Genomic DNA, 16,172 nt, shown 5'->3' with positions numbered 1-16,172 from the left:
ATCTAGGTACCTCAGATTTCGGTGGTTCATCACTTGCTGCTGTGTTTCAAATCTAGATGTCACTGCATTTGCTGTTGAGCCCCAAATGTAGGTCTTTTCCCCCATGAGGACTGGGGACTAAACCAGACCGAAGTGGAGTGCAGAGGGAGTCATCCAAATGGGATGGAGATTTAGGTGTACCCTTTCCCTCTAGAGGGTCAAACGGGAAACAGGGGAGAGGGATGGGTCCGACTTAATTGGACCACCGACAGAGAGCCTTAAAGGAAACAATAGGGAAGAGAGAGGCGTCCAAATCTCGGAATGGGTGGACCACTGGGAACAGGGTCGCATCCCCCCACCCGAGGATGAGTCCATGGGCGTGATGGTTGCTGCGCACTGGGCTGTGCTGAGTAAGGGGATATGGGTGGCGATTGGTATGAATGTTGGAGGTCAAAAGGTCCTCCCACTGAATGGCCCATTGGGGGCCCACTCTTCTGCACGCAACAAGGGAGTGGTGAGTGCAGCACACCAGAGTGTATAATAGGGGAGGGGATACGGGGCTCAGTCAAAACAGGGGGGGGCTAGGGTATGGTATCGCCACTAACCAACCCTACAAAACAATCAACCTTCTACATACCCCTCTCAAACGCTTAACTAAACACAACCATACCTCTAAAGCACAACAAACCAACCGCACACACCTCACTACACCACAATAACTAAACATACTTCACGTAGCCTCTCACAACAGCATATGACGGCTACCAACCGAAAATCACACCTACGCTCAGCGAATGTTGTAAAACGAACTGAAGCTGCCAATAGCACTTCACAGCTCTCTTGCTCTTTTCTCCTGCTAAGTCCTATTAACCTACACCCCCCTTACCCTCTTGCTTTACAGACCCGCCAGAATGTCAAGGGACCACACAGGTGGAGACAGTTCATGGCATAAGAAACTTTAACATAACGTAAAGTAACATAACATAACATAACAGAACATAACATCATTGCAGACTGATCTTAGTGCCCCCTGCCTGGCCAAGACAGCGCTGGTACTCCGATCTTCTTGCCCTATCCTCTGCATCCTTGATAAGACTTCCTCCTCGGCATGGTCTGTTCTCCAGGAAGTAGGGTGTAGCCCTCCACCATGACCCAGCCTCTCTCAACCTGACAGCCTGGCTCCTGATTTCAGGAGATTTCAGCTGTATCCCACTTCTTCAAGACTGCAGAGACCTTCTAGCGCCTCGTCCAAGCTCGCCTGCTACAAAAGTAAATGACCACGTTTTTCACTTTGATGTAAGCTACAGGGTCTTGACCCTTTTACCATTCGTCCAAAGGACATCCCACCATACTTGCTATCGCTGGCGTACAGTGGCGTCGCAAGGGGGGGGCGGGGCCCCCCCTGTGAACCCTTGTGCCCGCCCTTGTGCCCCCACTACCTAAGACGAGCAGTGACCATGTTCTCCCTCTACTTTTGTCTTTGGCCCCCTCTGTGCCCCTCCTAAATTTGATTCCTGGCGACGCCACTGCTAGCGTAAGCTGTATTGGTGCACTCCTCCATCAAGGTGCACCTCGCTGCAGTATTCCGATACACTAGTTCCTCTTCTACGCCTTCTCATTGGTCTAACCGTTTTGTCAAGGAGTTTGTCAGGGGTCCCTTTTGTTTTTTCCCACCAAACAGAAGCCCTGCAACAGTCTAAATGCAGTCCAGTCAAGGTTCATAAGACCTGCGTTTGAGCCAATGCACCAAATTCCACTCTAATTCATTTCCTCAAAGACTGCCTTTCTGGTAGCCATCACATCAGCTCGGAGGGTAGGCAAGATCTAGGACTTTTCCTGAAAAGCCCCCTACCTGACTTTCCACAAGTCCAAGGTGGCACTACACACTAACCCATCCTTTGTGCCCAAGGTCCCTTCGGCATTCCATCTCAGTGAACAGGTAATGTTACTTGTCTTCTTCAGGTCTCCTGTTTTTCCTTCAGAACAATCTTTGCATTCCTTGGACGTAGTGCGTGCTTTGAAATACTACGTTGCACGCACAAAGTAATTCAGAAAGACCTCGTAAAGCTTTGTGACATTTGGTCTCTCCAGTATGGACAAGGCACTCTCCAAGTCTTCAACTACTAGGTGGATTTCAGCCTCCATTGCTTTCTGTCATCAGCAGGGTGGCAGGTCTCTCCTGGCAGACCCAGATCTCATATGACCAGAGCAGTGGCCGCCATGACTGCATTCCTCTCTGTGGTTCTCTTGCTTGACATCTGCAGGGCCACGACTAGGAGGTCTGTGCACACCTTTACAAGATTTTACTGCGTCGACAGAGTCAGCCTTGCGGTTCTACGTAGCCTGTTCCATAAGGTCAGTGTCTCTTGTGGTAAGTGTTTTCTACAAGTAGCTTACCTCTGCTTGTTATGGTTATATTGTACTGCTTTGTAATCTATTCTGGAAAAGGAATAAGTTACTTACCTGTAACTCCTGTTCTCTAGAACTGGTATTCTTCACAGATTCACATGCGACCCTCCCGCTTGCCCTGCTGGGCTCGACTTGGCTCATACTGCCACTTTACATGCTGAAAGCGTGTGGAAGGAGGAGACTGACACACAGGTGGCATGATTGTTGCAAAAAACCTTTATTTGTGAAGAAAATAAAGGAAAAGCCCTACCTGGCCCTATTACTAAGAGGGGTTTCCCTGCCTCAACTTAATACTAAATATATGTCAGAATGTCCGTAACCAAAAGCCCACTGTCCTGTGTCAAAATCTATTTCCTTCCCTTACACTTCTAACTAACCAAACGGTTGGTGAGTCTTCCAAATGCAGAAGAATGGCTCCCTTCTTCTGTAGAGTAGACCACCATCCCAGTAGTCTGGAGAGACTATTTCCTGAGGGAATGACTCCCTTTCCCGTGTTGCAGTCCCTTTTTTTTTTATTGAGCATTTGTAAGGCGCTTTATACAACAGACTTGTGCTTCAAAGCGCCACAAGGGTAAATGGGAAGTGAACAGGGGAGATAATAACAATGGCAAAAACAGTAAATGGACAGTCATGGTCCTACTAGGCCTCGTGGCATTTGGATGTGCAAGTGCATCAAGGAGAAGTGCAGGGGATAGGGTGGAAGGGGGAGCAGAGGAGTGGACAAGTGCTGGAGGAGGACCTGGGAGGGAAGGGGAGCTAAGTATGGGAACTACGCCCCCATACTTACAGAGGTACACAGGTAAAAAAAAACCCTGCCATAGAAACCTGCGCTCTAATAACCAAAATCTTCTCCACCAGCCTAGATCTAAAATCAAGAAAGCGCAACTGGGTGCCTTTGCTTTAGCTGCCCCATGCTTTGGAATGCTCTACCTAGCCATCTCAGAGGCTTATCAGTTTTGAGCAATTTCAAGAAGGAACTAAAAACCTGCTTTTTTAAATAGCACATTTCTCTGTTATTCTTCTCCCTGTCCCCTCAGTGCTGTCAGGACAGCTTCTGTTTGTTTTTTGTCTTGTTCGTCTTTGTCTGCGCCCTCACACCCTTGGGTCTATGGCTGCGCATTATAAATGTAATAAAGTAAAGTAAAGTAAGGGGAGCCTAGGAGGAGAAACTCAGGCTAAGTGCTGGTACAGGCGACTCTCAAGGTGGGATCTGGCGCCACCAAGCAGGGGCCAGCAGGGCAGTGCAATGGGTGGAGGGGTGCTGGTGTTGACTGGGAGGAAAGGCCTGGACTCCAGTGAGATATATGGGGATCAGGCCATCGGTCACATCGGCAGTGGGGTGATTAGCAGAGAAGGGGAAGAGATAGAGAAGAGCAAAGCTTTGAGCAGTTTCCAGCACGTAAGGAGGTCTGGCTCAAGTCTGAGGGGGCAGAGAGTCTGTTGCAAAGGGAGACACCAGCCGAGGAGAGAGACCTGTCCCACACTCTCTGCTTGGAGTAGAATTTGACAGTCAGAGAGTTGGAGTTAGAGGAGCGGCCGGCTCTAGCAGGGGAGTATTTAGGGAGGAAAAGCTGGAGATAGTATGGTCCCAGGCCCCAGAAGGCCTTTTGGATGATGCAGAAGGTCTTGAATTTGATCCTTGCAGCCACTGGGAGCCAGTGGAGAGATTTTAGGGCTGGAGTGATACAGTCCATGTGCTTGAGGCCAAGGATAAGTCTTGCAGCCCTATTCTGGAGGGGGCAAAGGGAGGAAACAGGGAGATTGAAAAAGAGGCTGTTGCAGTTTTTCCACCTGGAGAGGAGCAGAGTTCTGGAGACATTGAGCTTCTGAGGGAAAAGAGAAAAGGAAGAATGCCTCTGAGGAGGTGGAGCTGGAAGTCGGACTTCTTGATAAGGTCCATGATGTGAGGGGTGAAGGAGAGAGCAGAGTCGAAGATAACCCTGAGGTTGTTTTTGGCCTCTCAAGATGGTGGGGTAGAGGGCCCAATGAGGGTGGCCAGAGGGTAGGAGGAAAAGAGGGCACAGGAGTCCTGATGAGGAGGATCTGCATCTTACTGGCATTGAGACAGAGATCATTTGCTGCACACCATGTCTGAATGGCAGACATACAGTCAGGGATGAGAGAGGAGGAAGACGGAGAAGAGGGAAGTTTGAAGGAAAGCTGTGTGTCATCGGCATAACACTGGAAATGAGGAGAGAAGGAGGAGATCAGGTGAGCAAGAGGAGCGAGATAGATATTGAAGAGCCATGGTGATAGGATAGAGCACTGGGGGACGTCAAAGGTAGAGAGGGTGGTGGTGGAGGAGAAAGGGCCCAGTTGCAGCTGGGAAGGGTGATTTGTGAGGAAAGAGGTCAGCCAATCCAGTGCCCGGTCAGTGATGCCGAGGGTGTCACTGAGTCATTTCATGAGGATAGAATGGTTGACCGTGTCAAAGGCAGAGGAGACATTGAGGAGAATGAGAACAGCAGGAGAGTTGTAGTCAAGTTTTGCAAGCATGTTTTCACAGGTGTTCAGGAGAGCAGTTTCCGTGCCTCTGGATGCCTGGAATCCAGAGTAAGGGTCATGAAGGCAACCAACAAGATCAGTGTTGAAGCTTAGTTGGGGAGGACCAACTTCCCCAAGAGTTTACCCAGGAAGGGGATAGTAGAGATAGGGCGATAGTTAGCAGGGCAGGAGGGGTCCACAGGCAGCTTTTTTAAGAGAGGGAGTGCCTGAGGGATAGAGGGAAAGGAGTGGTTACAGAAGTCAGCAAGAGCCGGGGTGAGAGAGGAGATGTTGTCCTTAATGGTTCTGGTGTAGCAGAGGAGGGGCACCTGTTTGAAGGAGGCTGTCATAGAGCGGTCCACTTTAGAGACCTCATCCGGTGCTATGGGCAGGAGGGATGAGAGGGAGTCGGGCCAAGGAAGGCAGGGGATCAGGCGTGGGAGAGGAGATGGGGGTGGAGCAGCGTGAGTACAGGATGTCCTGAGTTTTGGATGTGAAGTGGGAGGACAAGGCATTGTAGAGAGCCTGGGAAGGAAGGGGAGAGGTGGAGACTGCGAGTGAATTGGCAAGTTCCTTGCAGATTATGAACATTTCAGCCATGTTGTTAGTGGCCCCAGAGATGCGGGCTTGGATGTGGGCCCATTTCTTGGACTGGATAGAGAAGCGATATTGCATTTGGAGCAGGTGGCAGGCCAGTTTGTCAGAGGATAAGCCCAAGGTCTGCCACTTCATTCAGCAGCTCTGCAATTGCGTTTCAGAGATTCTAGATCGAGTCCTACCAGTTGTTGTTCTTGGTGGCAGGTTTTAGGTGGATCCTCAAGGCAGGGGCAACGATGTCATGGGTGTTAGAGATGGCAAGGTGCAGGTTAGCAAGGACAGAGTTGGAGGGAGGGTCATGAGTTGGGTTGGAGAGGGAATGAAGGTGGAGGCAAAAGCAGCAACTGACATTGACTTCATCGGTCGAGTGACAGCGAAGGAGGCTGGCAGTGCAGGGAGTGGCTCAGATAGAGGGCCAAGGTGACCGAGGTGGGAGGAAAGTAGAGAGTAGTCAGACCAGGAAAGGGGTTCCGGGACTGGATTAGAGATACAGATGTCACCAGCAATATTGGCATCAAGCGTGTGGCCGGCAGAGTGAGTCAGGCCGGAAGGAAGAATAGTGAGAGAGAGGACGTCACTGAGGACCTGGAACTGAGAGGTGGATGATTCATTAGAGTTGAGGTGGATGTTGAAGTCACCAAGGAGGAGAAGGAGTTTGGAAGAAGAGGTTGAAAGGTATGAGGCAGGGTTGGCCCTTTCAGAGAGGAAGAGGGAAATAGGGTTAGATGGTCTGTAGGTAGTGGTGAGGGCAAGACCCCAAGCCTACAGACATTCAAAAGAGGAGTAGGACAAAGACAGCACACAAAGTTCCAGATTAAAAATTTCACAGTTCACAAACAAAGCAAAGTTCCAACTCAAAACCTTAGTGCCAAGAGAATGACTCCCTCCCTTGGTCTTTCTCAGGCTTCTCACAATGTTCACAATACCAGGGGGAATGACTCCCTTCCCCTGGCCTTTCGTAGGCATTTCACAGTGTTCACAAAGAAAGGGGGGAAAAACTCCCTTCCCCTGGTATAATCTATCTAAGGCTTTTCACAATGTTCACATACACCAAGGGGAATGACTCCCTTCCCCTGGCCTTTCTTTGGATTTTCACAATGTTCACAGCCCACCTTGTTCAGTACCCTGCCAGGTACTGTGATTATGAAGATAAGAGGGTTCATGTCCCAGAACTGTGAGCTTCTCTTCTCTTGATGCAGCAGACCTGATTCACTGTCCTGCCAGGTACTCTGACTATGAAGATGACTTAGGTTGCTCTTCCTAAAAGGGTGCAGGTCACAGACACGTAAGAGTCTCTCCCTTTGAGGCAGCAGACCTGGTTCACAATCCTGCCAAGTACTGAGACTATGAAGATGACTTTGGAGGCAGTTTATTATTAGGTGTGGATCCCAGACCCCTTCTTTTGAACTTTTCTGCCCTTTGGTGTTCCCACCTATCATCCAGGCCTCCCGGACCACTCCAGGGTTCCTACCAGTGACATCCTGTTGTCTGTGGCCTTTCCCTCCCCGCTCTGACTTCTCGCGGTCTCTCCAGGGGCTACGATGGCCTCGCAGCATTCCTCCTTGGCTATGCGGTTTCAGCTCACCACGCACGCCGGTTCTCCCAGTCAGCAGGCTGCCCTCTCTGCCTCCTTCTTTGGTCCAGTCGTGGTGGATTTGGCAGTGACACCTCTGCCGGCAGCCAAGTGCCTCTGTCCCTGCACTCTGTTCCTCCAGCTTGGTTCAAGTTTCCTGGATCCTACAGGAATGGTCTGACCACCCGTGAAGTCCTTCTTCCCTTTTTATTATCTGGTTGAACTGACTTGTTCCAAGTTGTCTAGGCCGAGCTTGTTGGTTACGCGGGGCACTCTACACTGCACTGTGCCTCTTCCACGTCTCAGTAATAATGTTCTCATCCTCAACTGGCTTGCTTGTTCTCTTCTTCGGCCGAGTCTCTGTAATATGACTCACATAGGTAGTCCCTACTCTTCCTCGTACAAGTACCTTTTAGGGAGGTCAGATCATCTACCCTATGGAGAAACATGGAATTGTGTGGGATTATGGGTCCCTGTATAGGGTAGGAGGATGAGAGAGGTGGGGATATGCTTTGGGCATACAGCGTTCCTCCTGGACAGTCGTCCTTAGTCCGATAATGGGGATCCATCCCCATGAGATCCACCCGCTGAGTACCACCCCCAGATCACCCCCAGGGGGACTATTGAGTAGCGGCCTCACCTTTCTGGCCTCATGGGAAGGGGCTCCCACTAGGGGAGAAGGGACGACAACCAAGGATTTGTCACAGTGCGCTATGCCAAAATCTTAAAATGGCCTCCAGGGCTGGAGATAAGGTATCCCATTCCATTGGTTGTGGTTAGTATGAGGCAAAAATGACTATACTAGAGCACTAAAGTGACTGAAGTTTTTGGTTTACAAATAAACTGCTCAGTGTTAACAGGGATTCACAGCCTGACGACGGGGAATATTCATAGCATGTGAATCTATGAAAGATACCAATTCTGGGGAACAGGAGTTACAGGTAAGTAACTTATTCCTTATAATCAGTATCCAAGATCTGAGCCGACAGTTGGGTTACATAATGTGGTTCATGCTTTTGCTAAGACACCATTGGCTACAGAAATGCTGGTGCTTGCAGGGTATTTATAGTACAACAACCATAATACACGTGGACCTAGGAACAAGTCAGATAACCTTTTGCAGGGCTAATGCGAACATGGGGTCAAAGTGCTAGTTAGAACTTATAATTGTGGTGGAGACAAGTATAGTAGTCATGGGGGGAGGGTTATTTGATTAATATACATGGACATTAATGAGTTAGATATTCTGCTGATGGAGCCAGACATTCACATTCCTTTTAAAGCTCTTGAGGGGATGTTCTAGTTTCAGGGTTGAGAGTAATAGGACATGTAGGTTGATAGTAAAATAAATCCACACTTGGACCTCTTTATTTGAATGCTTATAATTAATTTGTCAGTAGTGAGGAGTTTGTCACATGTGCCCTGCAGATGGGGGCACAATCTATCTATACCACATTAGATTAGAATGTTTACACACATTATATATATATATATATATATATATATATATATATATATATATATATATATACACACTGAAAGGAAACATGCACCTAAACCTTTTACAATTATGCACTCAGTATAAAAGAAATATTATCAACATCCGAAAAGTTATATCCAAAAAGACATGTAAATGTATCAAATTAACAATATAGCTCAATTTTTCAAAATACGATTTATTACATGAAGGGAAACAAAACAACTTTTGATTCACCCTACTACATGAAGAAGTAAAAAAGAACTTAATTTTACAAACACGTGTTTCGCCCCTTAGGGCTTTTTCAAGCCTTCACGAAAATCATCCAAACATAACACATAACTCATTTGTCTTGCCCATGACAAGTCAGCTCCAATGTCATCCATTTTTCTAATATTGTTATTGAGATGAACACATTTTAAAGGGGTTTTTTCATTGTAAGACATTCAGTAGCAAAATAATAATGGAGATGAAAAGCAGAAGGGCAGAGAGGAAAAATAACACAATTAGAAAAACGATTTGTTAACATTATCAAAAATGCACCATGCATAGTTCATATAGTAATTCCTTGGTCTAGTTGAAACATGTTTATTGGCATAATATAGATTCAGTTAATAGTTGAAATGTGTATTATATTTAGAATTCATTGATTCACGGTGTGTCACCCTTTCTCAACTCTGATGCTGGACTTCCTTTGCATCTTGTACTCATGGTGGCCCTGAATCATGCTGTTCCCATCCTCATCTTGTATCCTGGCCTGCAACATCATGGGCCTCATTACACGGTAGGCCGTAAGGGATTGCCGGCACCGGTAAGGGCACCGGTGCCGGTAATCCCTTACCGCCCTACTACGAGGACCCTTAGCGGGTCCCTTCCTTAACGCCTGGTCTGACCAGGTGTTAAGGACGGGACCCGTTATGGGACCTCAGAGCTAAAAACGGTACCACAAATAGCGGTACCATTATTAGCTCCATCCCCATTCCCATTGAGCCCTATGGGGGCTCAAATGGGAATGGGGAATGGTTCCCGGAATGGGGATTTACCGGGTCCACCAAGGTCGGAATGACCCGGTAAGTCCCTATTCCGGGAACACGGACCCGGAATGCGGTAAGGGGGTAGCCATGGCGCTAATAGCACCATGGCTACCGCCTACCATGTAATGAGGCCCTATGTGTTACTATGGACTTCTGCAATTGTATTAGTTCTTCCCTCTTGCTTCTCGACTCTTTTTGACTGCTTACTCTCCGGCATCTCCTCCTCTCCCTTCTCCCTTTTCCTATCTCCTCCCCTCCTCCACTTACTTTCTTCTATGACCTTACTCTATCAGAATTGTCCCTGGACCTAGTATGATAGCAACCTCATCTGTCTCCTCCCCCCTCCCCTTACTGGTTTTTCCTCCCCACCCTTCTTCAGCACTATCGGAAATGTTGTCAGGCCTAGTATGATAGTCGCTTGTTTTGTTCCTCCTCCCCCTTTCTGCACCCCTCTCCCTCACCTTTTGTTTTTCTCCGGCTCTACCAGAAATGTCATCAGGCCTAGAACGGTAGTCGCCTGTCTGTTTCCATTTCCTCCCCACTCTCCCCCTCCCTTCCTTATCTATGTCTTAGCTCTTGCACTATCTGAAATGTTTTCAGGCCGAGTATGATAGTTAATTTCACATCCTTGCTGTTCGTGGCCTGTAAGAATGTCATTGCATTTTCCCTTGTTCCCTCCCTTGCCTTGAAGCGCTTTGAAGCACATTGTGTATAGGCGCTATATAAATAGACAATCATATCATATCAATGTTCATATATTACTCATATAGATTTAGTTGCTGTATGGTATTCTTTATGCTAAGAGTATTCTATTTGGACGCACTATGACAAAGACTTGTTTAAAAAATCTGATTTTAAAAATCCAATTATTTTGATGTCAGAAATATTCTGAGAATATTGCCATAGTGTGTAGCTCACCTATTTAGGGGATCCTGTTCCCATAATTCTTATAAAAAAAAGGAATATATATTTGTGATGTTAATTTCCCCTTTGTTTTCAGTTCCTCAGTATGGTTATTTTTTTGGTTGTTAGATTGTTCCTTAGCTCTTCATGTAGTAAAGTGGCCCATTGCATGTTAGTGATGTTCTTGAGAAAGGATTAGTGAACAGTGTTGTGGGGAGCTTTTCTAGAATTCTGGACTTCATGCTGTGAGGATCTCCCTCTGCATTTCAGTCTTTTGAACATGGGTCTAGTTAGGTTGTTAACCTGTGATCATCTTAGCGGTCTTGTAGGTACATATTTGTTCATGAAAGAATGCATGGGGCCTCCCCTAGTGTTATATTATAGTTAAGACGTTGACTACTCCTCCCTCTTTCTAATGCACATGTGCCATATCGGTTTTAGGCAAGCGTATCCGGGTCATTCATCGCAGAGGAACAGATGGCTCAATTCTTGGCTCTCCAGTGCAAGGAAATGTCGGTATGCTGATATGACATACCCAAAGATATAGGCTCATTCTATACAAAATGAGAATTATATATGATAGGTAATAGGGACATGGATATATATGCAGCAAGTTACGGTGTCCGGACATTTCATCGAAAGAAATTCGTCGACAGGACATTTGGTCGACGTAATTTCGTTGAAAACCAAATGGTCGCATTTTTTATTTTATTTATATATATATTTTTTAGGTTGTAGTTTAGGGAAAAAAGGGTTTTTTTAGAAAAAAAGGAGGGTGGGGGGACCCCCCCCAAAAAAAGGGGTAAAAATAAAAAAAATAAAAATTCGACCATTTGGTTTTTGACCAAATTGGTTCGACCATTTGTCCAGTCGACCAATTTTTTTCGATCAAATGTCTGGTAACCGCAAGTTACATCATAGAATTTGGTGCCAGGTGGCAATCAATAGGTACACATGAGACAATAGGCGAAAAAATGCATCTGATGTTTTCTTACCCTTGTTGAATGTGTTATGCTTAATTATTTGTTTTTTTCTTAGCAGGTGCAACCTTATAGACCTATGGCCTATATGAAGCTAAACATGGGCAGTGGACCTCCAGTGTGCTTTCCTTACCTGTTGGGGAACTGGAGCCCCACATAGTGGGTGTCGGCCCAGGTGTGGTCCAGTTTGTACTTCTTGAAGTCTTCAAGGATGTCATAGGCAAGCTCCTTAATCTCGTTTGATCCGGAGGGGTGGTTTTTCCTGCTGACCCACCTGGAGGGTTATAGAGAAGGTGGAATTGAGATATACATATAAAAGGTCTACTGGGTAAGCACAGTTCTCATCTGTGCATCACCTGCAGATCATTGGTTCAAATATCTGATCGATCACAATTGTTCCTAGGTCGATAAAATCAGTGGCCCTGAGATGGCTGATAAGAACACAGAAAAGTCAAGTGGTAGTGTAAGGAATATAAATCTTAATCAGGCTTTAAAATGTCTATTCTCCCATAGCCATTGGTTAGTGAAACTTGACTCTACTCTCGGCAACTAAGAAATTATGTGCAGTGTGTTTAAGTAGAATTGTCCCGTTTTCATATATGTTGACTAGACATGCAGCCCAGTTCCTGCTATCCTGGATGCCTGATCTTTGTTTCTGCTGTGACTTTTGACTAACGTATCATTGTGACTCACCATGGGACCAGCTCCTTAATGACACCTTGTTTGTTAAGGGGAAACCATAGACATTGCAGAAGGCAGTGATTATTACCAAACTGTGATGCCAACTATTCAAATTAAGCTTCCTAAGGCCACAGTACAGATAGGTGAGTACGTCTGACCCGCCCTTTCCCAGGGCCCCTTTTGCTTAAAGGTGAGACCGGGTCCTTGTTTGCAGTGAATACTCTTGAGCGACTGATGGTGGTTTGAGGACTTGCACTAACTAGTATTTTGTATTCTGATTCCCGTGAGCTGTTCAGCTGTCTCCCAAATTGACCCGACACAGTACACTGCTGCAGACATGCAGCTCACGGTTTGGAAGAAACGAAGAGAAATAACTGGATAGCAAGAGATGAAAGACTTTGGAAACAGAGGGCAAAGGAGGCTGCTCCCCTTGCTCAACCATTGGAAAGAGATGGCTCAAGCCTGCCCAAAGAGCTCTGCACTAGCCTTTATATGGTTTTGCACCATGTCCGTTGTTACGGTTAAAATGCAGCCGCCATATTAAGGTCAGTCACAGTTCACACACAATATGGTGAAGTTGGTATGAACAGTTCTGGAGATGGGGCGGTAACACGCAGACAAGTTCATTACCAGATAAGTATACCACAGAAGGTAGGTAGGACAAAGAGGTAAATGCAGAGCATCAAGCATTCCTAATCGTTAGTGGTCAGTGTCAACACAGAAGTCACACATAGAACACAGTTCCAACACTGCACAGCATCACCCGCACATGACAAATGGTCAACCTTCCATTCAACCCAAGACAAGCAGGACATAAATAGAAGCATTCTAAAAGCAACACTATAATTGAATAAAATGTACCAAAACTCTGATGGATGGTTTGGCTATGGAATGCATTTATGTGTGTGATCATATGGAAATATATCTAAAAAAAAAACAATTCAATGAAAGGAATGATTTCATCGAGATGTAAAAGAAATCGAATCTTGGTGCCCGACTATTAGGGAGAATTCTCTCTTTAGGCTGAATTTCCTAACCTAGTGAGTCCCCCAGCAGCTTTGCTGGATTTTTGGGGTTTATTTTTTCTCTCCTGCCAAGAGTGAGACTTTTTTACCCTCACTCTTGGACATGATTTGAGTGTGTTCCTTTGACTATAGATGTGTTTAATGGGCTATGGGGTCTTTTACTCCATAGGGATTCATGTGTTTTTGTGATGTGTGTTACACAGCACCCTCAGTGCAGTAACACAGGGGTGTCATAGTGACCCCCCCAGTATAGACTCCATACCCTGGACTGACTACTGTCTCCCAGGGCATGTAAAGTCACCATTGACTTTACTAGTCTTGAATTCTGAACAGAACCAGTACAAACCATCATATTGTGGACGTACTGGCTGGGGCAATTCGATTGCCCCGGGGTCTGTTAGTCGAGGGGGCACGTCTCCGTCCCCCCTGATCGAGTTTTGGCTGGTGGCAGTGGATACTACTTTTTATATTCAACCGCAAATATTTCTCTATGGGATTTTTCCATTGTTCGAGGCTACTATCTTTATTTATTTAATTACGATAGCCTCGAACATACCGCCAGTTTATTTATTTATTATTAATTCTCCGGTTGGTATTTTTTGCCAAAACACGGTTCTAAAATGGCGTTTGTGTTCTCTTCTGTGACTCCAACCCAAGTCGAGCCCTTTGTTCCACTTTTTTGGTGGGCTTCTCCACAGAAGCCCTCCAAAGTGGTGCCACTCTTTCTGGGGTACTTAGGAGGGGTGGAGGGGGATTTAGGCACCCTGGACTGAGTTGCCTAGGCAACTCAAGTCGCACTCCGTCCTGATTGGCCCAAGTGGTGAGCCGGCCGGCTCACCACTTAGCATGTTTGAGTGACAGCTAGGCTGAGTGAATGGGGGTTTTCTGCATAAAAGCAGGGCTTTGGGGACTGGAACTTCAGAAGTCGCCACAGGACCTAAGAATCCGACGAGGGAGAAGCTGAGCCCACCTGCTACGACGACACCACCAGTGGAGCCCTGCTGAACCGTCTCACCACTTTTCCCAACGACAGAGGAGATCTCCCGCCGGAGAGTCTTCTTCCTTTGACTGGTGGGGATAACCAGTTTCACCGTCTTTTCGCCTTCCCGACGCATCTCGTGGCCGCCTTGCCGGTGCCAAGCACCCCGGCAACCGGAATACCACGTTTTACCACGACCGCAAAATAAAGGGTACTACCTTTAACTGGAAAACTCTGCGGCTGGGTTCTTCCCTGGCAGTGCAACAACCTTCTTCCTTCCTCCAAGTCGAGATCTTCTCTTCCTCTGGACGACACCGAGACTTGCACCCGCTGCCAGGAACAACTGCCACCGCTGGAGGATCCTTCCCACTTAAGGTACCGTGTTCCACCTGGCTTCCCTTGCCACCGACTGTACGGGGTAGATTCAGCCCCCGGCTTTAGAACCTGGGTTAGCCTGGGACACCCTGGCTAAACTTTTCTGAGCCTCTCTAAACTCTTTTCGAACTCTCTGCAAGACTTTCAAAGCCTAGTGTAACTGTGTGATCTTGCATTTGTGCTCTGCTCTCTCTAAGAGTGGGCCCAGCCTATGGACTTTGGCTCACAAGTGACTTTTGCTCTTCTGCCTTGCTAAAAGTGTTCCTAAATCTTAGAGTGGTGTATCTTCACATATTCTGTCTTTTTCCCTCCCTTCTTTATGAACTTATTGGAGTGCCATCTATAGTTAAGCGCTCACATCTGTCTGGAAATAAGTGGTGTTAACTAAGACTTGTCTGATAAGGAATAAGGGTTGTATATATTATAATAGTAACTGTGTTTAGAGTGTTTACAATAAGAGTGCTGGAGTGTTTCAAACAGTGTGTTTTTAAATAAACAATGATATACTTTGATACCAAAGCTCTGGTCAGTGTTTGCTTGTGCTATTGTGTCTGAGTGCCTATCGTGTATACTTTGCATACTGCCTAACTCTTCTTGAGGGAAGTCGGACTGCTCAGCCACAGCTACCAGGTAAATCTGGGTGGTACAGACTGCTACCAAGTGGGTTTACTGCTAACAACTGTGGTCCTAAATCTTTTGCAGTGTTCCCAAAGGGAACTGCACAGGTTTCTGCCTAACACTGACTACTGATGCTGTATCATTTACAGACCATATAAAAAGTCCATGACTTCAGGAAGATTCGGCGTGACTGCCATTCATAAGCGCAATCACTAATCTTGTCCATCAATATACCCCAATTCAACATCCTAGTTCAGCCCTTAGGTATCATCATTTAACATGTTGGTATCAGTTAATCTACTTTGAGATCCTCTGACATCATTCAAGCATAAAACGGAACCTTCATCAATGCTGTTCCATCCCTTTGAGCCCATCCCTAATGCTGGACACTATAAGGTGCTTCACATTGACAACACCCACCCCAACCCTCTGCCCCCTAAATGCAAAAGACCCTCTATATTTGTACAAATCCCCTGAACTCATCTATCCCTACAAGAGTAGTGCGTTGCATAATTGTGCCCATTCCTTTACCCATCCAATCCTATCCCTGTGCCGATCCCTGCTGCCCATCGAGAACTATTGGTGACAGAGTCTCTCTGTACCAGTTCATCCAATCCTCACGATGAAAGGCCAATCTTTTTTTTTTAAATTTGTTTATTTGTTCATGGTTTATCACAAACCTTTACAAAATAGTCACAAAGAACGGAATAATAACAGAATAATAACAAACCATTAAAATGTTCACAATATACACAATTCTTTAAAATGCTTTAGGACAAAAAACAAATAAGAACAGTGAAGCGGAATTCAAATGTCAAAAAAATATCTAACTTAAATCACATACTGTTTTTAAGAAAGAAATTACACGAATAAACAAAATCAATGAGTATCCATTTCTCATTCTGTACCATATATAATAGGGATCGTTGCTGAAACTCTTGTTGAATAACTCTGCAAAGTATTCAGTTCTCTGTTTTAGCAGATCGGGACATCTCAACAGAATATGTTCTAGAGTCTCTTCTGTTTCAAACACCTTGCAGAATCTACACCATTTCTTT

The 16,172-nt window shown here is 46.1% G+C and overlaps 1 protein-coding gene across 2 annotated transcripts in view; it reads right to left on the bottom strand.

The window, feature by feature from the left end:
* The window catches only part of TFR2 (transferrin receptor 2), a 281,463-nt gene that overhangs the window by 87,250 nt on the left and 178,041 nt on the right, over positions 1-16,172 (bottom strand). For both annotated transcript variants that reach the window (XM_069644858.1, XM_069644850.1), the window contains one exon: positions 11,570-11,710. In XM_069644858.1, coding sequence (XP_069500959.1) covers positions 11,570-11,710 — 141 coding nt within the window. The remainder of the gene's footprint in view (positions 1-11,569; positions 11,711-16,172) is intronic.

This window comes from Ambystoma mexicanum, chromosome 1p (genome assembly GCF_040938575.1).
Source record: "Ambystoma mexicanum isolate Mex_15411 chromosome 1p, UKY_AmexF1_1, whole genome shotgun sequence".
Classification (NCBI taxonomy): domain Eukaryota; kingdom Metazoa; phylum Chordata; class Amphibia; order Caudata; family Ambystomatidae; genus Ambystoma; species Ambystoma mexicanum.
This window is presented reverse-complemented; position numbering and strand designations above follow the sequence as displayed.